Consider the following 24,754-nt stretch of genomic DNA (forward strand, 5'->3'; position numbering starts at 1 on the left):
GAACAGCAGGTCAGTCATAAAACCCACATCTGGATTAACTGCAGACAGCTGTCCACCAACACCTCTCTCAAAGCTCCAAACTGTTTGTTAACATGGTGCATTTTCTGTACACCAATTATTATTATTGACTTTTTTGAAAAATACAGTTGAAACCATTGGCTCACAGCTTAGTATGGAAGGCCTCATTAACACAGAACAAACATTTTATCTAACATTTAAGTTATAATGATGAACTGAATGAATAAAAAATGGATTTTATTAAGGAATATGAAAATATGTTTGCTGGCAAGTGGTTAAGCAAATTGTTTTGTTCATGAATACAAATATATTTTATATTAATTCATCAAAAAGTAATGAAGTGGCCTTTGAGGTTCTTATTAAAAACTACACAGTAAATTAACAAAGAGAAACTGTTCTGATGTTTTTACTGAATATTTCCTCTGGGGCAGAGAGATTCCTGTGGAGTGTGTGTGTTCAGGGTTCAGACTTAGAGAAACACCGCAGCCCTGGCAGCCTCCAACGACAAGCACTACTGTGGATCCTCAGGTCCAACCACTCTTGCTGAGCAGCACCCAGAGCCAGACTGAGAACACAGCATACAGACAGAACACTTGTTACTACTCAAAAACCCCCATAACACAGAACTACAAGGTCCTCTAAGGACAGGGACTGTTCCAAATCACCAGTGCCTCCATGTAGGAGGTAGTAAATGTACCTTGGAGCAAGGTAGGGCTCTCCAGGGGTGGATGGCTCCACTGGAGGGAGCTCAGTGGTCACAACCGAGGGATCAGACTGAGTCTGGTCTTCACCCTCCATACACCTGAGGTTGGTTATACTGCTCCCCACTGCTTCACCCATGCTGTCTCTGCCGCTGTTGGCTGGACCTGAGGAGTTAAACACAGAGCTTACTGCCTCTGCTGACACACATCTGACCTTTTCTTTTTCAAACCAACCAGTTACTGCTTCCATTACTGCTGTCAATCACCAAAAAGTATTTCTGCTCAAATACATTCAGTGCTGTAGATTTTTGGCAGAAGTTGTCTTCAAGTATAAAATGCTCCTGAAGATAGCTGCTTCCAGCTTGTGGAGTGTCATGATTTCCTCTGCTTCATACTGTCAGTGTTTTTTTCATGGAAATACTTTGTGCAGAATAAAAAGTCCCAAAGAGTCACACCAAGTAGAAATGCAATTTCACTGGGTGTCAGATCATGTTGATGGTGGGACATATCTGACCCACAGGCTGCCATCTGCCAACTTCAGCTTTAAATGTTGATGGTTCTAAAGTGTTGTTCAGGTTGTAGGACTGGTCTGATACTCACAGTAGCGTGTGAAAGGCCCCCAGGCTCTGGACTGCAGGTATGGTTTTGCCTGAGGCTGCTGGAGCAGACACACCACTGCTGAGTCCACCTGCTGAAAAACTCTGCAGACAGAGAGGAAGGTTACCCAGCATGCTCACCTACAGAACTCCAGTTCACACATCTATAACCCCCAATCTGAACATATCTAAACGATAAACAAAAAAGTGAAGGTTGTAATGAATAGTTAGCAGCATTTCCCTGCATTCAGCAGCAGTGCTCTGCCACAGGTGAATTATGAGTGCTACTGAAATTTTACATGGTTCATTAATATTCTACACTGCAGCACTGGGGCTGGTACTGAACAAACAAATACATGTATGCACAGTGACCTCACTACTTGGCAGCACGTGGCCTTCCCCTACGTGGAGGAAGTGACAAGGTAGACCCACATACCTCTGCTAATGGACAGTCTTTTACTTAGCTAGCCTTTGCTTAAAAATGTCATGCTTCATTTGTCAAAAACATCATGAACACAAATGTTTATTTGGCCTTAAAGTTTGATTAATATCCTGTTCATATGATGCATGACGAGATTAACACAGACAAACCTATCTGTAACCATTATCAGGTCATTGCAAACTGTTCCTTCACAGACATGTATAAATACTAGTCTGGCTTTGAGTGCTTGTGGACATGTGCACAACAGCACCACTAATGAAAAATATCCTCAGGGAAACAGTGGCTTGTTAAAAGGCAGGGTGTAAGACAGATGGTGATACCGCAGGCTCAGCAGTCGTTGGTGGAGTTCAGCTGACAGGCCGTATTTGTCTGACTGGATCAGCTCTCTGATAGAATCAAAGTCCTGCTTCAGCTGGAGAGCTCCCTGCACACTGAGGAGGAACAACAGCACCACTCAGAGGTCTCAATGAACAATGTACCAGCAGCTGCACAAGGCTCCCAGTAAAAAACACTGATTATTCTGTATGTGATGCTCTGACCAAAAACATACCTGAATTTGATCTTCTGTCTCAGGATATGTTCCATCCACGCCTCCAGGAAAGCTGTCATGGTTATACTCAGAGCTTGGACACGAGCATCATCAGGCAGCAGTGCCACACCCTCTAAAACCTGACCAATCACAGTCTGAGCTGCCAGATACGAGTACTCACTGGGACTGCTGGGGTAACCTGTGCACCATCAGACAATTACACTATTATCAATACACAGTCAAATGTGATACCAAACTATTTCAAGACAACTTTTCATCCAAGTCTGAGTTGATGCACCTCTAAAGCATTCCTGAACCCTGTCCTCAGCCTGGCAGAGAGACCTTATCTGCTCAGGTTAAACTACAGTGGTTATAACTGGCCTGTTAGGCATCTTCATCTGAATAAGCTGCTTAGTTGTCCAGTCTTACAAATAATTACCCATTAGCAAAGCCACTGGTATGAGAAACCTTTCAAGAATGACCTTTTTTAACATGATTTTTTGGGGCATTTTCAGCCTTCATTACATTTTGATAGTGGAGAGAGACAGGAAATCAGGGGAAAGAGCAGGGGAGAGACATGCAGCAAGGGTCTGCCCGGTGGGGGGTCAAACCGGGGACCAGCTGCCCAAGGCTTCGGCCAACAGGTCGCCCCAAGACCTTTGACCTGTCCTTCCAGATACAGAAACATGGTATTGAAATGAATGTGTGAGTACAGGCAGTCTACAGCTGTGGTAATGTCAGTTCAAACCTCAGCAGCAGTTGCTTCTGACTGACTTTTCAGTCATTACCCTGTACAGTAAGAGCTCTGGGACACAGCTAATACAAACAGGATATTTCATAGTGAAAGACATGACAGAGAAAATGTCAGAAGGCTAATTTAAGTGGTTGGCTCTGGGTATAAAGTCTCAGGATGGAATTTTTGTTCACAAACATCTCTGCCTCAGCTTTATGCTGAATGTCAAGCTGATGTCTATCATGGACAACCCCTCCCACCCCCTGTATGAGACTCTGGGAGACCTGAGTAGCTCCTTCAGTAACAGACTGCTGCATCCGCAGTGCAAGAAGGAGCACTACTGCAGGTCTTTTATCCCAACAGCCATCAGACTGTACAACACCAGACTGACCCAACAATAAAGCTGCACTCTGGACTCCACTTTCTGGTCACTTTATTTTTGCACAAATTTTCATCTACCTTGATGATTATCTCCATTTCTCCTATATTTATGACTGTACATTTCACAACTGCACATTTTTCTATTTATTACAGAGACTTGTTTTTCCAATGCTAATTGCTGCACTTTAACTTTGTCACTTTGTTACTTCTGTGCCTTTCTATATTATTTCTATATTATTATCTATATTTTTTATTTTTCTATTTTCTATCTTGGTCACCCTTGTTTCTTGCTGCTGTAACATGTGAATTTCCCACAAGTGGGATAAATAAAGTCTATCTTAATGTGGATGAGAAGTGGAAAAACAGTATTTACACTTTACCACCACCACTGACATGTAGTGTATTAAATTATTGATTCAAAAATAAATTACTGTTTAGAACCAAAACAAACCTTATGATTTCTATACAGTGTTTACAGTCATTTACATTTACGAAGACACTGTGTGTAACCTTCAGGTTTAACAAACATCTTGAATATGTTTCCTTCCTCATTAATGATATTGATACTGTATATCAATAATTATATCACCCAGCCATAGTCTATGCCTATAAACACAGAGAAGGTTGTGTGTTCCAGGACCCCCTGCACTCACACTCAACACAGCCCTCCATAATGGGTGATTTGTGTACGACATCACCAGGGGCCACAACAATAATGGCTGCAAACAAATTACTCTTTCAATTTATCATGGTTTTTGTGGGATTTTTTTCTCATGATTATTATGGAGCTGGTTTTATCTCCCAGCCCTACCACAACACTCTGTATCACTGTTAAAAGTCTTTCTGTGTTCAGCTTTAAGTATTTTTGGAGTTTTTACCAGAATTTCTCCTGTGTAATGATCACCTTAAGTTACTGCTGATGCAAATAGTCAGAGCAGCTCTAAGCCACAGCTGTTAACTCCTGACTCCTGTTAGCTTCTGTTGGTGTCATTAGTTGAGGGGTTCACTGACTTTCTCCAACACTGTGAACATTTGAAGGTTTTCAACGTAGACAAAAACAGCACAATGATCTGTGTGTTATTAGTTCAGACAGATTGTGTTTGTTCATTACTGGAACTACAGAAGAGAAATTCATAAAGAAATGCAGATAATTCTGTTTCTTTCCACAGTACCTGTTATATAAGTTAATGTCACATTAGTAACAGATTTCAGTACCTGTCCTGTGGCTGGGTCTCCAGTGTACAGAGGAAGGCATGGTCTGTTCAAAGATTTCCCCTGACATCCTCTTACAGTCAGTGGAGAAGGTCTTCAGCACCACAGTAGAAAAGGTCTGACGGAGACAGAGCAGCAGCATCAGGATCAAATGTAACTACACATTCTGTTCATTTCACTTTATTAGGAATTACAATTATAGGATGACATGAACCTCTGGTCCTAATCAGCGGCTCCTGTTTTCAGCCTGTCAAATATGACATGGGTGCTGCTGAGTAAAAATAATATCAAGAGTACACTCTAGACCTGCTCTATATGAAAAGTACCTTGAGGATAACTTCTGTTGTGATTTGGTGCTAAATAAAAGATGACTTGACTTGGCCTTGGCAACAGGTCAAGATCATTTTTTGATTTGATTTGGTCCACCACCTCTGATCAGCAAACACAGCTTAATTTGACTTAAACTTGCAAAATTCAAAACAATGCAGGTGCATTCTGAAAGCCTGTGTACAAGCTTCTAACTTCTAACTGAAGCTGTGTGTGACATTCTAGCTGAACTAAACATAAAAAATAAAAACTGTATAAATGACTGAATGAAAGAATAATTAAAACTGCATTTTTCATGTCTAAGTTTAATGTGCAAATATGTGCAAACCGTAATTGAAGTACTACTCAATACTCAAACGGCAAACAGAATGACCAGTTTAAAAAAAGACTGTTCCCCTCAACATGTCACAGTTTTGTAAACCTATATACACACTGTTCTCACTGGGAGATCACTTTTTTTCTGTTTTATTAAGAACCATAGACTTCAGAATAAAAACATGGGCCACCACACTGCCAGGAAAGTGAAAAGTGAAATATTAAAGAAAAAAATGTGTCCCGATAAAAAAGTGCTGTCATCACAAAGGTGGCTCTAACTTGGTGCAGCCGGAGAAAAGCAACTGCAGAGAACTGAGTAGAAAACTGCAGGCGCCTTGCTCCTGCAAGGTTAAAATTTATCCTACATGTTGGAATACCATCCTGAACAACGGTAGAGGATAAGAGAAGGAGTGAGACAAGTCACCTGCAGCTCAGACACAGCCCTGCCCAGTGCTTCCAGTTGCTGCCTCAGCAGAAGCTGGCTGTGGTTCTGAAGAGCTGACTGATCACTGTCTGAATTCATCACCAGGGACTTAGTCTGATGCACCATCATCTCTACTGACGCTCTGAGCACCTGCAGACACAAAGAAGGAACACAACACCAACACACTTTTTCAGACTGATGCTGAGCTGTGTTCAGGCCTAAAATTGAACTAATAGACAAATGAATACTGGAGACACCCCTCCAATGACAGCAATAAAAATGTAATAAGCTGACACTGTTTTAAGTTTACAGACAGTGGAGCTCAACAAAACAGAGGATCTACTCTAATTCTTCCTGTCTCCATCAGGACAAACAGGCTTTTTCCATTAAGGATTTTCTGATCCTCCACTGAAAAGTATATAGAAAAATCTTAGAAAGAAAGAAAAGGCTTTTATGAACCTACTTTGAGGTCCCCCTGTGTGATGAGCAGGAACTTGCTGAGGCTCCATGAGGACAGGAACTGGTAAGCCTTAGACATGACCCAAACTGTAGACAGCTGCACTGTGGCCAACATCAAACTAACAGTCTGTCTGTGGAGAGTGGGCCTGAGGGGGAGGTGGCTAAAAGAGCCTGGGGAGAGAGGGAGAGAGGAGCTGAACACTCAAAATGAAGGCAAGTCAGTTACTTTATTTACTGTATTTAGCACCTTTCTAGATCGAACCCCACAAACTGATTCACAATTAAAGATAAAAGAAAAAACAATCAGAGACACAAAAAGAACACTACTGAAATGCAGGTCTAAGTCCAATGGGAGAAAGTCCCAACATTCAGGAGCCATAACTTTAAAGATAGAGCCCTGTGAATAACAACTGACAGACTCTGATCAGAGGACCTCAGAGACCCATTGGACATGAGGTTGTAACAGACCTCTAATGTACCTGACCATGCAGGGTCAGTATTCACAAGACTCAAATAAAAATCTGGCAGTGTAAAGAGATCAGTATTGGTATTACTGTACAATGGCCAAAATATAATCCCTCAGACACAGCAGTGAAGCCAAAGAAAGGAGCCACCATGAGAAGGTGTGGCTGTGCAAAAAACTCAGTGAAGAGTATTCTCTGCTCCTGGTGGAACACACCACTGACAAGTCACTTTAAACCAGGATCACCTCTGATCCTGCCTGTCACTAACATTTAACATGTAACATTTCAATGAAAATGAAAAATGAAAATGGGGGTGGCACGGTGGTGCAGTGGTTAGCACTGTTGCTCCCCGGTTTGAGCCCGGGCTTTTCTGTGTGGAGTTTGCATGTTCTCCCTGTGTACTCCCACAGTCCAAAGACATGCAGGTTAATTGGTGACTCTAAATGGCCTGTAGGTGTGAATGTGAGTGTGAATGGTTGTTTGTTGGCCCTGCGATGGACTGGCAATCTGTGTGTGTATCCCACCTCTCGCCCAATGTCAGCTGGGATAGGCTCCAGCCCCCCCGTGACCCTTAACGGATAAGTGGTATAGATAATGGATAGATGGATGACACTGCTAGAAGACTATGTTAATGGAAGAAATGGGAGGGAACACAAACTCATCCAAGAGGCGTGCTCTTGGATTTATGAGATGAACTGGATCCAGGATTAGACAGACCAACCCGATGTAACTGCACCATGGTACAAATGCAGGTAGGCTACTAACGATGCTGAGATTTCTGGCAAGTGGCTCTCACCAGTGGGAATTAGCTGTCAGGTGTGTGTTTGATATGATTAACAACGTATAATCTTTATAACTTTCTGCCTAAAGCCTCCTGTGGGAATGATAGAACTGTTAAATTCCTGTTTCCAGTGACGTGAACTCAGGTGTGCCTCTGTCCCCACCTGTAGCAGAGAGGCTCTGACTGAGGGATGTGATTCTTGCACTCACTGCATTAACTGCAGCAGCAGCAACATGTTGCTCACTGTTTTCACTTTTGCTTGCACCCCCAGTGCTGTTAAAACAAAGTAATATGTCATTTCTGGCTTCCACCTCAGCCACAAGAACCTCAACTTCTGAGGCAGAAAAAATCTTCTTTTACTTCTCAGTAGCTGCTGTGATTCACCATGAAAAACTACTGATCACTTATATGTATTGAAATTCATGAGGTGCTTTGCATTGAGGTGCTTTGCATTTTATAAATGAGACCCCTGGTCTCTGAAGTGAATCCACGGTTAACAATGTCCACATGATAAGTCTGTTTATCTACACTTCCTCTACTCTTCACCCTGTACACCAACAACTGCACCAGTCACCAGTCTGTCAAACTCCTGAAGTTTGCTGATGACACCATCCTCATTGGGCTCATCTCTGGCGGGGATGAGTCTGCCTACAGGAGGGAGATTGACCAACTGGTCATGTGGTGCAGTGAAAACAACCTGGAGCTTAATGCTGTGAAGACAGTGGAGATAGTTGTAGACTTCAGGAAGAACACAGCTTTACTATCACTGTTCTTTAGCACCAATATACCAAGACAGATTCTTTGTATGTGCAAACTTACTTGGCAATAAAGTCGGATTCTGATTCTGATTCTAGTAATCACAACAGATGCTGACTGTGACTGGCTAAAGTACACTGTTTAAATCTGCTGAGAGTCACCTAAGAACCTTCAGGTTGTACAGAACAGAGCAGTTAGATAAGGAACTTGTTATTCATGCAAGGGTTAGGGGGGTTAGAATAACAAAATAAACTTCTTTTGTGAAAAAGGAGTGTATACAGGTTTTTGTCATGGTTATGATACAGGTCATCTGATGGTGCCCAGTCCATGAACTAAAGTCAATAGTACATTTTCTTTCAAAATGTTACTAAAACCAAATTTGATGAGTCTCATATAGATGATGTTGTTGCTGTTTCTGAACTTTAGATTTTTAATTATTTCTTCTTGTTAGTGGAGGTTAGAATTGTTCATTGTTTAAAATATTTTAACATATTTACTTAGTTTGCTGCTGGTACTGCTGATGTGACTGACTGACTGGAGACAATGTTTAAGTCTTTTCACCTGACACGCTGCTGTTTGAGTGATGGCAGCACAGAGACGACAGCAGAGGAGGGGACAGCAGCAGGAAGTGCTCCATGGTCTCTGACATCATCACGTTTCCATGTTGCTTAGAGGATGGTGACACAGAGCGATTTACATCTGTGAGACACTTATCTTTCAGAGCTGAACCTAAACCTCTGCACAACACTGAAGACAGACAGAGTGGGACAGAGTGTGAGGGTTTAACTCAAAAACATCAAATATAAAAACTTTTTTTACATTAAAATATAGGTCAATCCAGCTGATTGGTAGCTCTGTCTTTTGCTGTTTTACTTCCACCTCTGACATGAACTCTGTTCCTTCTATGGATGGGCATAATTAATGATTGAATGCTAAGAATTTTGCCAATCATGTGAAATTTAATCAATGTATTTGTATCAGCGAGGTTGTGTGTCTTGAAGCAATGTAATGATTTTCACTATGTGGCATCGACCAGCAGAAGGTGACAGTTAAAATGTATCAGGTTTAACAGGTTAAACCGAGCTGCCTTTGAGCAAAGGTAAACATGAAGAGGGCAGGAGGTTTGGGAAAACTGTCTGTACTTAATAGCCTAATAAAATTTTTATTAACATATTTTATCGACATTTGATATGATTGATAACTTTTTTGTATTGTGTCTAAAATCCTCTCAGTTGTGTTTGTGTCGAGGACTGTAGCTTTGGTTTGTTAATTTGTTGGGTTTGACTTGGAGCCTCGGGCTCCCCTGCCTTTATGAGGCCGCAGATCTTTGTTGTGTCTCTTTTTGTTAGTTGAACTTTAAAGGCTTTGTTTCAGAGGAATTGTTGTTGGACTATCATATCTTCTTGGATATTTTTTCATTTAGCAGCCTATTTTCTACCATTTCAGTATAAAAAAGAATGATTATGAATAATGATCGATAATTGATTGTTAATTTTCCTGATGATCAAGGAAATTTCTCCAAATGCCCATCACTAACTTCTACAACAGTTCTGTCTGAGAACATTTATGCCAAGTGTCTTCTGTGTGTGTACTGACCATAGTCCCACTGAGCATGTGCTGTACTGACTAAGAGATTCAGACTGAGATTCTCCAGCATGGCTCTGCACTCCTTTGGAACCAGACCTACAATAGACAGCACATGTAGACATTAGACAGTGGATTTCACTTCCTTATTTTACATTCTGAAGATCTGAAACAGATGCAGTCCCTTCAGCAATCCACAATCTGTGTCTAGAAGCTATACACCTCTACAACAGTGACAAAGACAGATAAATAAATGACAGATAACAGAGGAGCTGCTGTTGCAGTTCTAGGAGGCTCAGACATGCTGTAAAGAAACTCTTCCACAATGTTAACCAGACCGGACATTATCCTCATACCTGTCTTTGAAGCTTGACTGATGTGGTGCAGGAACCCCCTGTGGGTGTCCTGGAGGTTGATGCTTCCTGCAGCGTTTCCTGTTTGTGGTGTGTGGATCTGCAGCCACAGGGCTCTGTTGCAGAGAGACCACAGCAGGGTACGGTACTGTCCAAACAGATCAGAAAACACCAGTGACTGACCAAGGTCCAACCACTGTACCGAGTGAGGCCAACGAACACAGTCTGATTCCACTGTTGTCCCCTCTGCTCCCACAGTCTCCTCCTTCTCTGGGTCTCCATCCCCCTGAAAACCTGACCTGAGGGACACAAACAGTCTGCAGTTATCACAGCAGAACTAGGTACCTGCAGTTGTCAGTGTGGTCACCTAAAGGGCAATACAGTATAGGCTGAGTACAACTGAATATTCAGGTTGTTTGTATTTACAGTGGTGCACAGTTTAACACGACAAATGCAACGGACACATTTTTTGTGACGTAACTGGTGGATTTGCCGTTTCATCACCCTGTAAGGACACAGCACACTCAAATACTTAAATTAGACATTCATCAGCTGAATAAACATTCACCCTTTCACCTCAGTCTGTATTCAATACTGTATCTGCCCAAACACTCACTGAACACTTTATTAGGAATCCCACACTAACACTGGGTAGTTCCTCTCTTTGCTGTGGATTCCTCCAGATGTTGGAAACTTTCCTCTGAGATTCTGCTCCATGTTGACATGATGCATCACATCATTTCTGCCAAGTTGTCAGCTGTACATTCATGTTGCTAAGCTCCTGTTCTACCACATCCCAGAGATGTTCTACTGGATTCAGATCTGGAGACTGGGGAGGTCACTGAAGTTCACAGAACTCACTGAGACGTGGAGCATTATCCTGCTGAAAGTAGCCATTAGAAGATGGTAAACTGTGGCCATAAAGGGATGAACATGGTCAGCAACAAGAACCTTCAGTATCTGGATCTATCTTTTGTAAAATAAGGTGTGCCAAAATCAGCAGGTTGCTGTTATTTACCGTAATTTCCGGAATATAAACCGCTACTTTTTTCACACGCTTTGAACCTTGCGGCTTAAACAATGATGTGGCTAATTTATAGATTTTTATGGGGTGACGAACTTCACGGACGGACAGACGGACCAATGAAACTGTTCGAATTAGATCAAATGCACTCACACTAAATTCTTCAGATCAGTCATTTTTTTATGTACATTTTTTTTTCTTTTTAATTTAGTGGTTGCGGCTTAGATTCAGGTGCGCTCAATAGTCCGGAAATTACGGTAAATATGTTCACTAAGAGGTTAGAAAGGATTTGGAATTCACACCTCCACAAAACTGACCAGTCACAACGTGAAGTGGATGTGGTTGTCTGTTTCAGCAAGTTGCTAATGTGTCTAATTTGGTCATCGGGTAGAGGGGTTCCAGATGATTCCATAAGCATTCCGCTCAAAGCAAACTGAGGCCTTGGATCCCCAACAGTGGAAAACAATCAACACAACAGTCCATGGCTGGTTAATCTTGACATTACCTGTCAGTGGTTTCTAGTCTGGTTGTAATTTCCAGTTCAGCCCATTCCAGATGAGTTCCCTCCATGGTTTGGTCCTTGTTCAGTTCTGTACTCAGTCTATTCAGTTCCACTGAATCAGCTGTATTTATTATTGGAGCAGTTGAAATCATTGGCTCAGTCTTTGGTGATAACACATCTGTTACTGTATTTGGCTGCAGTCGTTCAGTTGGTGCCTCTGGTGTAGACATATGTGATACCAGTGGAGCCAGCAGGTCACTGGAGGAAACCAGCACCTGAAACAGAAACTCTACTGAAGAACGGTCCTGTTGGCAAACAACTGACAGAGGCAGGGCTGAGGGATGGTGGGGGGTGTCTGAGGGGCTCTGTAGTAGTTTACAGTTTTCTAAAATCTTCTGTCTTTCTACATTAAGCTGGGCTGAGTCCAAAGCTTCTGTGCTGGTCTGGACTCCACCAGTCTGGCATATCCAGGTTTGGCACTGGTGGGTGTGGTCTTTTTTAGAGCAGTCTGTCCTATGTTGGACAGAGGAGGACTTGGCTAGGACAGGATGGTGGTTTTCCAAGTATGTAGTGTCGAAATGGAGGCCAGGGATGTAAACAGGAGTTTCATGGCAGGTGTGACAAGTCGATGAATGCAGAGCACGGTGATAACTCAGAGGAGATGAAATAAGGTAGGCATACGGCATCTGTTCCCAGTTACATTCAGATCTGATAGTTGAATTAACAGAACATGTGTGGGCCTTGTGGTTGTTGTGGACCTGACAGATCTGGTCGCTCTGGGCAGAGACCCAGCACAGCAGTGGCTTGGCTGCCATTTCTGCATGATGCACCGCTAAGATCGTTGTCAGTTCTCTAACTGAGAAGACAGCAGGGTGATACTCTTTGCTGTTTAGAAAACTAGAGTACGGTGTGGAGGAATGTGCTTGATGTAATACTGAAGTCCTCAGCTGGGTGGCGCTGTGCTGTGCTCTCTGCTCCTCCACTGCCTGGTTATACACCTCTGTACCAGCTAAAATGTCCTCCAGGACTTCTCTTGGTACAGAGTGTAATTCAGCCTGGCCTGTAGCAGACAGAGTGACATACACATAACGCTCCATCAAAACCAGCGCCTGCAGACCAAGGCAGCCCAGACTCTGTTTGATTTCCCCCAGCAGTCTGGTCTGCTGGACTAGAGCAGGTCTCAGATAGTGGTCAGACTGGACTTTGGAGAATAGACAAGACCAGTGGTTGAGATGGACCCGGAGCTCCTGACTCAATGAGCCAAGACTGACCCTGAATGAAGACCAGCTGAACGGGGTCTGGAAAGGAGAGGAGAATGAATGAGCACCAGAAGTATCTTTTGAAATGTTACTATACAGTACAGGAGTGTCACTACTGATAACCAAATGATTTTCTCAGTACCTTACTCTGACAATAATATATTTTACAGAGATATTTTTTATAAAACCTCAGATGTTGTCTAAATACAAGCAGCCATACAAGAACTTTAAATAAATAAAATAAAATACAGTCTGAAATTCTCAGAATGATAATTTAGGGAACCATATGATCAAAAAAGAAATCTAAACAATCCTAAAGCATTTTACAGTAATTCTAATGTTGGTAATTCCCTGACTTGTCCTCAGGCACAACTGGAAGCTTAAAGTTTCCAGTTGTGTCCTATGAAATATCTCAACATCTGCTTGATAGATTGAAGAAACATTTGGTCCTGATACCCATGTTGTCCAGATGATGAATCTTACGGTCTTTGTGCACCCTGACTTTTCCTCTAGCACCAGCAGCTGGTTGACATTTTTGGCTTTTAGTGAAATCTCAACAACCATTGGGTGGTTTGCATGAAAGAAACATGAAACGCCACTTTTACTAAAAGGAAAGTTGAATGGCTGTGATCCACACACACCAGATGTGTATGTAGTGTGTGTAGTTATTCTATAGTAGCCTGGTGTCATATGCATGTGATTTAATCACAGTGAAAACAGTGGATGTTCTGTGTAATGTCATTGCTCCACAACACTACTGAGAAAATGTTCTGTGACTGATGAAGCGGAGGTTGAGCTGGTGGAGAAGAACACACAGCTCTACGTCTGGTGTGAAGACTCTGCAAACCAGCATGAAAACACCATCACAGAGGTGGAGCAGGGTGGAGGGAACATCATGATCTGGGTCTGAACAGCTCACCATCATTGAGGGGAAAATGAATTCCTGAGTTTCTCAGTGTACCTTCCAGGATAAGGTCAGGGTGTCTGTCCACCAGCTGGAGATCAGCAGGACAATGAGTCTGAACATCAAAGTAAATCAGTAAAAAGCCACTGTCCACTACCTGCTCAGCACCAAACAGCAGACAGATACAGCTAGAGACCAGCTGGAGGACTATTTGAGAAACTCCTAAAGCTCAGCCCAACCTGGTTTATTCTAAGGTGTGATTTCTTCAGCTGGTCCTCCAGCAGCTGGTTCACTCTTGATATGAATGTTGCTGTGAGGCGGGCCCTCCTGGTGTACTCGTGGATGAAGAGCAGCAGTGACCGCTGCTCCAGGAGTCTACACAAAGTCCTGTAGTGCCCCTGCAGGGAGGAGGAGGGCTGGAGGAGAACACCACCCTCTGCCGGTAGGCCTTTAACACAGACCTGATGGAGGAGAAGGAAAGAGGACTCAGTCAGAAGCAGGTAGAATCAGAGGATGTCTTTCCAGTGCTCATATTATCACTCTGCATCTTCTCCTCAACTGTCTTTCAAAGGTTTAATTATTGACAGCTCTCATGTGTAAAACAATTACTTATAGAACTGTGCTCAGTCATTTTATACTGTCAGTGTAAACGGAGTCAGACTCATGTGAAGTGATCATCAGCAGCACTGCCTCCTCATGACAATGAAACCCTCTTTTGTTTTTAGTTTCTGTAACTCATGCTGTTTTCCTCACACCTGTTGAAAGTCAGTTTCCCTGAAATCCCTCAAAGTCACTTGGGGACACCCTACCTGTGCCCCGCCGACTGGCTGCCACTGCGGTGCCACAGTCAGAAGAGCTTGTTGCAGATGGAGGAGACGAGCAGAGGACCGGGATACCAGGTTGTGTGCAGCAACAAAATTTCCTTCCTCTGCATCTTCATCTTGACTGCACCCATGGAACAGCCACTTCAGACTGGGATTAAAGGTGCTTCTAAGTAAAGTCTCAGCTCGCTGCAGGGAACGGGAAATGGACCTCTGTGACCAGGAACCTGGAAGGAGACACATCCAGCATTAGCAAGGTGTGAAGATTTCCATCACACTGGAGGGACTGAAAGAGACAGCTGACAAACAAGGGAGACAGAAGCCAAAGGAAGCCTGAGTCAATTATAGTTTAAATGGAGAACTTACAGGTTAAACAGAACGCTTCAAACAGAGGATGCATGCACAGTGAGGGGGCACACAACACACTGCTAAAACGTATGGGGAGGCTTCAGCATTTAAAATAAAGCAACCTGCAAGACGAACAATTAAGTGGTTCAATTCAATTTAATTCAATTTTATTTATATAGCGCCATATCACAACAAAAGTCATCTCAAGGCACTTTTCATATAGAGCAGGTCTAGACCATACTTTTTAAAATAGGTATTTACAGAGAGAGACCCAACAGATCCCACCATGAGCAGCACTAGGAGACTGTGGCAAGGAAAAACTTCCTTTTAAGAGGCAGAAACCTCGAGCAAAACCGGACTCAGGGTGGGTGGCCGGGGTTGGGTTGGGTTGGGCAGAGCATAGCGAGAGAAGAACATAGCATAACACAGGTTCCAAAAAATGTAAGGTGATGCCAATAATACAACAGTAGTAATGATAGTATTGATAAAGTATTAACTGCTAACATAGCAATATAACTAATAGCAGTGTAAGTAATTTCTAATTCTAGCAGCAGGTGAGGCAGAAATACCTGCAGAAAGAGACAGAAGAGGAGAGAGAGATGGAAGAGCACACAACTATGGGAAAGGGAAGATATTTAGTTAGTAACATGTATTAATGGGATATGAATCCATACTGTGGAGGAAGAGAGAGAGAGAGAGAGAGAGAGAGAGAGAGAGAGAGAGAGAGAGAGAGAGAGAGAGAGAGAGAGAGAGAGAAGCTCAGTGCATCATGGGAGATCTCCAGGCAGTCTAGGCCTATAGCAGCATAACTAAGGGATGGTTCAAGCCTGAGCCAACCCTAACTATAAGCTTTATCAAAGAGGAAAGTTTTAAGCCTATTCTTAAAGGTACAGAGGGTGTTTCTGCCTCCTGGACCCAAACTGGGAGAAGGTTCCACAGTAGAGGAGCCTGATAACTGAAGGCTCTGCCTCCCATTCTACTCCTAGAAACTCTGGGAACCACCAGGAAACCAGCATTCTGGGAGCGCAGAGTCCTGGTGGGATTGTAGAGACTATGAGATCTTTAAGGTAAGATGGAGCCTGACCATTAAGGGCTTTGTATGTGAGGAGGAGGATTTTGAATTCTACTCTCTACCAATGTAGAGAGGCTAACACAGGAGAAATATGGTTTCTTTTCCTAGTTCCTGTCAGTAATCGTGCTGCAGCATTTTGAATCAGCTGCCCCAACAAGTCTCTAAAGACTAGGCCTGATAATAATGAATTACAGTAGTCCAGCCTGGAAGTAACAAATGCTTGGACTAGTTTTTCTGCATCCTTTTGAGAGCAGGTGAAAGAAGGCAGTTCTAGAAGTTTGTTTTATATGTGAGTTAAAGGACATATCCTGATCAAACAGGACTCCAAGATTCTTTACAGTGGAGCTGGGAGCCAGGGCAATGCTGTCTAATGGAAATACATCATTAGAAAATGTATTTCTGATGTGTTTTTAATGTCTCTAAGACAAGCCTGGAGTTTGGCTAGCTGATTGGTTTCATCAGGCTCCATTGACAGATAAAGCTGTGTATCATCTGCATAACAATGGAAATTTATTGGAGTGTTTCCTGATAATATTGCCCAAGGGAAGCATATACAGAGTGAAGAGGATTGGTCCAAGCACTGACCCTTGTGGAACTCCATGTCTAACTTTTGTGTACATGGAGGAGTAGTTGTTAACATGTACAAACTGAAGCCTATCAGATAGATAGGACTTAAACCAGTTTAGTGCCGTTCCTTTAATGCCAATAAAGTGCTCCAGTCTCTGTAAAAGGATGTGATGGTCAGTCATATCAAAAGCAGCACTGAGATCTAACAAGACAAGTACAGAAACAAGTCCATTGTCTGATGCGATCAGGAGGTCGTTCGTAACTTTTACAAGTGCCGTCTCTGTGCTGTGATACAATCTAAATCCTGACTGAAAATCCTCAAATAAACTATTATCCTGTAGAAAGTCGCACAACTGTTTTGCAACTGCTTTCTCCAGGATCTTAGAAAGAAAGGGGAGGTTAGATATAGGTTTGTAATTGGCTAATACATCTGGATCTAGAGTGGGCTTTTTTAGAAGAGGTTTGATTACAGCTGTTTTATACGACTGCAGCATATAACCTGTTACCAAGGACAGATTTAACATATCTAATACAGGACTGCAAATTAAGGGCAGAGCTTTCTTAAGCAGCCTAGTTGGGATGGGGTCTAAGAGACAGGTTGAAGGTTTAGATGCTGAAATAATTGAAACCAGATTAATGCAGACTAAATAGATATTATGAGGATATTTTTAGTGTGCGTGACATCATCCACTCTGGCTTTCAGCCCTTCAACTTTTTCTCAAATTTTTGTGCTTCACCTCTTCTCCTGCCCACACCTTTCACTTCTCACACACAATTTATACCTCAGATTGTAGATAATTTTGTGCTCTTTCACACAGTGTGACTCCCTAAACCATAGGATTTAGCAGGTAGCAGCCTCTGATCACCAAGAGGAGCCCTCAACTGCCCCATTCATCTCCATTTTAGCTGTCTTCATACAACAGCCACAGCAGGCCAGTTTAACACATGTCTGTGTTCAGTAAAGTCTCCTGGTGCTGGCAGTCACCAGATTTCATCGATAGGACTTATGGTTTTTGAATTATTAGGAGGAGTTCAAGAGGTGCGCAGAAGCAAATCTCTGTATTGTGTGGCTGTCTGGGCTCAGAGCTCATTGTAGCGGCCTGCCTTTGATCTTTGTGCTGTTTACAAACAGAGTCAGACACACACATACACACATACACACACACACACTAATGATACCTAATTCTTTCCATTTTACCTGTTAGGAAGTTCAGACATTCCACGTTCATATTTCATCTTCCAGCTTTGGCTGTGTATTATTTGCCTTTAAGCTGATTCCTCAACATGTTTGTGCTCTCTGCTTTTCTATCTAATGCACTTAAGCTTCCATCTCCAGTTTTACATTTTGACTTCCCACTTTTGATTCTGCATTTATCAGTTTTTTCTTTCTGCTTCCACCCCTGTTTGTGTTGTAACTACTGCATACTTTCTGCTACAGAAACCATTCAACTATCAAAAGGTTTAAACGTTTTCACATTTGTGCTGATTCAACTTTCTTCAACTCTTTATGCTTTTTAAAATGTTCAACTTTGTCTCCACTTGCTATTCAAACAAATGCTTCAGCTGTTGGTTTTAACTTTCAGCTTCTGCATCTACCCTTTCTCTCTGCTAATTTCAGCCATTTTAAACTTCATCAATTACTTTTGCCTTTCAATTTTTAACTTTTTCTTCTTCATTTCAAGAGTTTCAGCCTTTCAACTTTTTCTTCTGCATTTCAACAGTAATTTCAGCCATTTTCAGCATTGCTTCAGCGATTCCATTCAGCTCTCAGCATTCACACGCATTTTCCACCGGAAATGCATTTTTTAGTTATTATTATTGTTCAATAAACTTATTATTGAACAATAATACACTAAAAAACAAGAACACTAATGATACCTAATAATTAGGTATCATTAGTGTGTGTGTGTGTGTTTGTGTATCTCTGACTGTGTTTGTAAACAGCACAGAGATCAAAGGCGGCAGCTACAGTGAGCTCTGAGCCCAGACAGCCACACAATACAGAGATTTGCTTCTGCGCACCTCTTGAACTCCTAATAATTCAAAAACCATAACTCCTATCGATGAAATCTGATGAAAGTGTCAGGAGACTTTACTGAACACAGACATGTGTCATTTGTGTAGATAAAGTGAAAAATGACCACAGTATGGCAGTTTAAAAACTGACCTGCTGTGGCTGTTGTATGAAGACAGCTAAAATGGAGATGAATGAGGCAGTTGAGGGCTCCTCTTGGTGATCAAGAGGAGCTACCTCAAAAACCGTAGATCCTATGGCTTAGGGAGTCACACTGTGTGACAGAGCATAAAATTATCTACAATTTGAGGTATAAATTGTGTGTGAGAAGTGAAAGGTGTGGGCAGGAGAAGAGTTGAAGCACATAAATTTGAGAAAAAGTTGAAGGGCTGAAAGACATCACCCACTCTAGCCAGCGCAATACACACCCATTATAAACTCAGAAATTGCCAAAAATGAGCATGAAATATAAACTGCTGTAATTCAAAAACGGTACAAGGTATCAAAAAGCTGAATACAAGTTGAATAGCTGAACTTATTGGGACTTGTTTAAAGTTTAAATGAAGTTTCTAGCACAAAGTATGCTGAAGTAGTTAAAGTTCAAAGAGGCTGAAGTTTTCAGAGATTTGAACATTCCATCCATTCATTTTAATGGCAAAAAATTTGCAGAAAAAGTTGAATATTTTAAAAATTATAAATAGTATAAAAAAGTTGAATGTAAGCAATAATGTCCTGAATGAGCTGAACATTTTGGTGGTTCAATGGTTTTAATAGCACAAAGTATGTGGGAGTAGTTAGATGCCGAAAAACGTACGGAAGAATAAGAATAAAGATTTGAAGAACAATAGTGCTCGGTGAATGCTCTCAGCATTCACACTAATTAATATGTAGTATAGATCTGGTGCTGATAAGAGAGTACAGAATTATCTGCTGTCACACGTCTACATCTTACCATTAGTGGTCACATCCTCTGCCACCACGCACCTCCACTGAAAGACAAAAAGGGAAATTATAAAATATATATATATTACTGAGCTCTTATATATGTTTAAATGTATGACTGTATGAATAAATGTATGAGTTTCTTTGACACATATCTGTATCAGGCTCGGCCTAACACATTCTGAAGCCTTGTGTGTCTCAATTCTCAGTTACATACAGCTGCCTAAACTGAGTGAATAACATCCTACAGCTCAGTTCAGCCTTCTCTTATGAAAATCTCTGTAATCTTGATGTCAGTGTAGATCAGGCACTGAGCAGCAGTGAGAGACACACTGAGAACAGCTGAGAAACATAAAAACTTCAGCCCCAATGTGTCTAAAGCAGAGATGGAGATGTTTGTTCAAGCTTATATTATATTTCGCCCCATCTCGACCACTCGAACTCACTTTGACCTGCCTTTACACATAGCCCTTTTATCTGCTTCATTTGTCATGAAATAACAAGGGACCATGTCGTACCTGGCTATGAAACTGTTCTTAAATGGTTAATATGATATTTTTGTTAAACCCCTTGTATTAAAGCTAAAAGTCTACATTTCAGTGGCTGTGTTTCAAATCCATTAGGGCAGTTTTCAGAGGCAAATATAAGAAAATTGAGTCACTGTCCAAATACTTATGGACCTGACTGTATTCTTATTATTTATATTTAATAATATATTTTCTACTGGGACTACAGTGCTGGGACTGGGGTCCAGAACTGTAGTTTGTAGATAATGAAGTTGAGATTGTTCATGTACAGATTCTTCATACTAGCTGGTCTCTAACTGTGTGTGTGTGCTCTAAAGTGCTGAGCAGGTGGTATGCAGTGGGTTTATCAGAGCTTTTTTTAATACACCCATCTCCATGCTGCTGGACACCACAACAATAATCTGTACAACCATGTAACCAAATCAGTGAGTTAAAGGATTAAAATGTACATTTATAATTTGAATTCTGGATATAAAAAATAACTGACCTGCTCCTTTTCTGGAGAGAATGACTCTGAATTCTCCCATTCTGAAAGAGAGAGACCAACAAAATCCACAATCATCAGATACCAATCACCTCAATAATCTAAATAATCCAATAAGAACTATGTATATGAGTCCAAGTCAAATACAAGTCACATCCTCCAACCTTATCCATCTCCCCTTTACAGTATCACCTAAAACTTACTGTTAGAAGTTGCCAACAGGCTAAACAATAGAGCAGGAAGCACCAAGTGACCTTAAAGACGTAGTATGTTTAAAATGTTAAAGTGATTGATTTTATTAACTTCTTTAATGATAAAATTTCCATCATTAGAGATAAAATTAATCACATCCATCATTCAACCAGCACTGATTTATGTCAAAACACAGGATCCATAGACTCAACTGCAAAACCTAACCTTGACTCCTTTTCTCCCATCGACCTAGCCCAGCTCACATCAATTATCTCAGCATCTAAACCTTCAACTTGTCTCCTAGACCCCATCCCAACTAGGCTGCTTAAGAAAGCTCTGCCCTTAATTTGCAGTCCTGTATTAGATATGTTAAATCTGTCCTTGTTAACAGGTTATATGCTGCAGTCGTATAAAACAGCTGTAATCAAACCTCTTCTAAAAAAGCCCACTCTAGATCCAGACGTATTAGCCAATTACAAACCTATATCTAAATCTCCCCTTTCTTTCTAAGATCCTGGAGAAAGCAGTTGCAAAACAGTTGTGCGACTTTCTACAGGACAATAGTTTATTTGAGGATTTTCAGTCAGGATTTAGATTGTATCACAGCACAGAGACAGCACTTGTAAAAGTTACGAACGACCTCCTGATCGCATCAGACAATGGACTTGTTTCTGTACTTGTCTTGTTAGATCTCAGTGCTGCTTTTGATATGACTGACCATCACATCCTTTTACAGAGACTGGAGCACTTTATTGGTATTAAAGGAACTGCACTAAACTGTTTTAAGTCCTATTTATCTGATAGGCTTCAGTTTGTACATGTTAACAACTACTCCTCCATGTACACAAAAGTTAGACATGGAGTTCCACAAGGGTCAGTGCTTGGACCAATCCTCTTCACTCTATATATGCTTCCCTTGTGCAATATTATCAGGAAACACTCCATAAATTTCCATTGTTATGCAGATGATACACAGCTTTATCTGTCAATGGAGCCTGATGAAACCAATCATCTAGCCAAACTCCAGGCTTGTCTTAGAGACATTAAAATCTGGATGACAAGCAATTTTTTATTACTGAACTCAGACAAAACTGAAGTCATTGTACTTGGTCCTGAACACATCAGAAATAAACTTTCTAATGATGTAGTTCCATTAGACAGCATTGCCCTGGCTCCCAGCTCCACTGTAAAGAATCTTGGAGTCATCTTTGATCAGGATATGTCCTTTAACTCACATATAAAACAAACTTCTAGGACTGCCTTCTTTCACCTGCGTAATATCACCTAAATTAGACATTTTCTGTCTCAAAAAGATGCAGAAAAACTAGTCCATGCATTTATTACTTCTAGGCTGGACTACTGCAATTCATTATTATCAGGCTATCAGGTTCTTCTCTCGCTATTCTCTACCCGCCACCCCGCCCACCTGAGTCCGGTTCTGCTCGAGGTTTCTGCCTCTTAAAAGGAAGTTTTTCCTTGCTACTGTCGCCTAGTGCTTGCTCATGGTGGGATCTGTTGGGTCTCTCTCTGTAAATACCTATTTAAATTTTTGAATTGAATTGAATTGAATTGAATTTGTTCAGTTCAAGAATCCAAGCTGCTGGATGAAACAATGTACCACTGCCCTAAACTTTGAAATTTGACTGAAATACATGGTGTGTGTGTGTGTGTGTGCATCACCTGCTGTCAGACCAGGCTCTCCACTTAGATCTTTCAGTGCCCCTGGGTTGTTGTGATCCATCAGTGCAACTAAGTTGTGAACAGGTAGCACAAACACTGTCAGAGTTTCATGGACAAAATCCACATACTTTTACTTTACATGCATATTTCACTTTCATGGCACTGTATCCTCCCATTCCTTCACATTTTAGAGGGACATATTGTACTTCTTACAATACGCTTGTTTGACTCAGAATTCATTTTTAAAACATACAGACGGTGACAAATTAAAGAATAACCTGAAAAATGAGTAGAGAAACTATTTCTTGAAAGGATGGCGTTCCATCAAGACCTTCCTAAGACACTTTATGTTGGTTTTTGTTTTGTCACCTGTCTGTATACTGAACTAATAAACTATGATGCACTGTTAAAGATGAAACTAACTGTTTAAAGTAGTTTTGCCTTGACTATCAGTAAAAATCTCTGTCCACATTCACAGTGTCTTTATGTGCGTAATATTTGAATGTAAGACTTGTCGTGGTGTGTTAGTTTGACACTGTTGCGGAGCTGCTTCTCCTTAAGTAAACAGTCTGAATCATCCGTCCATGACTCTGGTTTCCCCTGACTGTCTCATTTCACCAAGACTTCCTTCTTAAACTCACGATCACCGTCTCAACACATTAGTCTTACTCAGCCTGAGGAATAGCGTCTCAGAGTCCAGCCCTGGAGCATCCTTGCAGCCGTGTGTTGACCCTGAATCCGGTCCCCTTTTTTCCCGGGGCAGTGTCGGAGCTCTGGGCCCACCGAACAGCAGCTAACGACCGTTTATCCGTGTCTGGTGTTCGTGGTTATCAAACTCACAGCTTCACTGAATCTTGTTAGTGTCTTAGGCCTTTCCCCGTACCGACCTTTTAATCCACCGCTCACTAAGGAAGTGTGGTTTAAAATAGCATCATCTAGTCAGGCCTGAAAACACATGATGTAACAGCAGCCAATCAGGAGACAGCGTCCTCGGTCGTTAGGGGGGACAAAGGAGGTGTGTTGTTGGGAAATGGCGCCTCCTGCTTCGGTTTACTGACCACCGTCACATATTTCAGCTATATCTTTTGTCCACCTTAGATATGACTCAGATACATGTTAGAGAGTCTGCTTTTTATATGAAAATACGATGCTAGGACCAAATGACTGAGGTAAGCACACGAAATACTTAATTTTCGCTCATCAAAGTATTAACTACGGTGGCCCTGAGGGTCAAAGCGCAGCGGCAAATCAGAAAACAATTCAGGGCCACCGTAATTAATCCACGTTTCGTTCGACATAATGAGAATGATGACATTAACGAAAATATAACTTAGCCTACGTGAAAAGTCGCTGAAACTAACAAAGAACAAATTAGAAGTTTCTGAATGTTGTTCGTTATTTTAGTCAATCATTAAAAACAGAGCTTGGTGCTCAGAATGGTTGTTAGGCCGACGGTCTCACTGAAAAAAGCTCTCATTATTAGAGTCCAGTATCTAGCCTGCAAGTGGCTAGCTGGATAACAAAGACAAAATAGATCCTGTGTGTTGGTGTCTCATCAAACATAATATTAAGGAGTGCTAAGACACAGTTTATCCCGCCCACCAAGGACATATGGATGGTAACTATTCCATCTGTGCAAGTTTTGTGTAGTTTTAGCTCCAAAATGTTTAGGATATACAGAAAGGCAAAGTGTTTTCACACTGCAAACAAACCAAAACATGGTCCATTGAAACAGACCAAGTCGACCACTTTTGATCTGATCAAATTGTGGTCCTTTGATCCAGACTGTGGTCTGAGGCACCTTTCACACCTGTTGTTATGGTTTGGACCAAACAAGACCAAAGCTTTCAAATTAAATTTGGAGTCAAACATTTGCCCAACCCATGAATGTCTCAGTCTCATATGGTCCTTGAGAGCTAAATATGTTTCCGGAAGAAAGTTTATCTCAGTTTTAAGATGTTAAAGATTAGGAAATATTATGCTTCCATTAGCTTGTCTGTTCCAGTCAGTAACTCTCCTATTGTTGTCTGAAATCATAATCGTACCTCTTGGCTTTCTTACAACCTTACACTTACAGAGAATGTAGGTGATTTTCTTCTTTTCACAGCGACTCCGTAAACTGCAGTGGTGAATGAACCTCTTGTTCTTCCTCTATCTGGGACTTTAGATCAATAAACAGCACTGTTTTGGTGCACTGTGTGAAGCTTATCTTCAGCCAACACGTGCTCCACCTTTGTGTAACTACTTTCCAGTTCATAGGAATCCGCTGACGTTGAAGAGAATGAGAATGGTCGCGGTGTTACTGTGAATGGAACTGGGGGAGTGTAGCTCTAAGGCAAGCCT

The 24,754-nt window shown here is 41.6% G+C and overlaps 1 protein-coding gene across 3 annotated transcripts; it reads right to left on the minus strand.

Moving 5' to 3' along the window:
- Positions 1-238: 238 nt before the first annotated feature.
- On the minus strand, positions 239-24,750 carry ccdc142 (coiled-coil domain containing 142). Of its 3 annotated transcripts, none has more exons than XM_018664475.2 (18): positions 24,487-24,750; positions 22,412-22,480; positions 20,543-20,583; positions 19,539-19,575; positions 14,574-14,812; positions 14,004-14,225; positions 11,605-12,899; positions 10,079-10,374; positions 9,735-9,821; positions 8,700-8,885; positions 6,142-6,308; positions 5,679-5,828; positions 4,616-4,730; positions 2,308-2,485; positions 2,078-2,188; positions 1,320-1,420; positions 716-884; positions 239-583 (listed from the first exon to the last, which is right to left on the minus strand). In XM_018664475.2, the coding sequence occupies exons 2-18, from the start codon at positions 22,470-22,472 to the stop codon at positions 475-477; spliced, it is 3,564 nt and encodes a 1,187-aa protein (XP_018519991.1). In that variant the 5' UTR covers positions 22,473-22,480; positions 24,487-24,750; the 3' UTR covers positions 239-474. The 3 variants fall into 3 exon arrangements, with proteins under 3 accessions (XP_018519991.1, XP_018519990.1, XP_018519992.1); XM_018664474.2 differs by lacking the exon at positions 24,487-24,750 and adding an exon at positions 23,081-24,445; XM_018664476.2 differs by lacking the exons at positions 8,700-8,885; positions 24,487-24,750 and adding an exon at positions 23,081-24,446.
- Positions 24,751-24,754: the final 4 nt, after the last annotated feature.

The sequence above is a fragment of the Lates calcarifer genome, unplaced genomic scaffold (genome assembly GCF_001640805.2).
Source record: "Lates calcarifer isolate ASB-BC8 unplaced genomic scaffold, TLL_Latcal_v3 _unitig_5673_quiver_385, whole genome shotgun sequence".
Taxonomy (NCBI): Eukaryota; Metazoa; Chordata; class Actinopteri; family Centropomidae; genus Lates; species Lates calcarifer.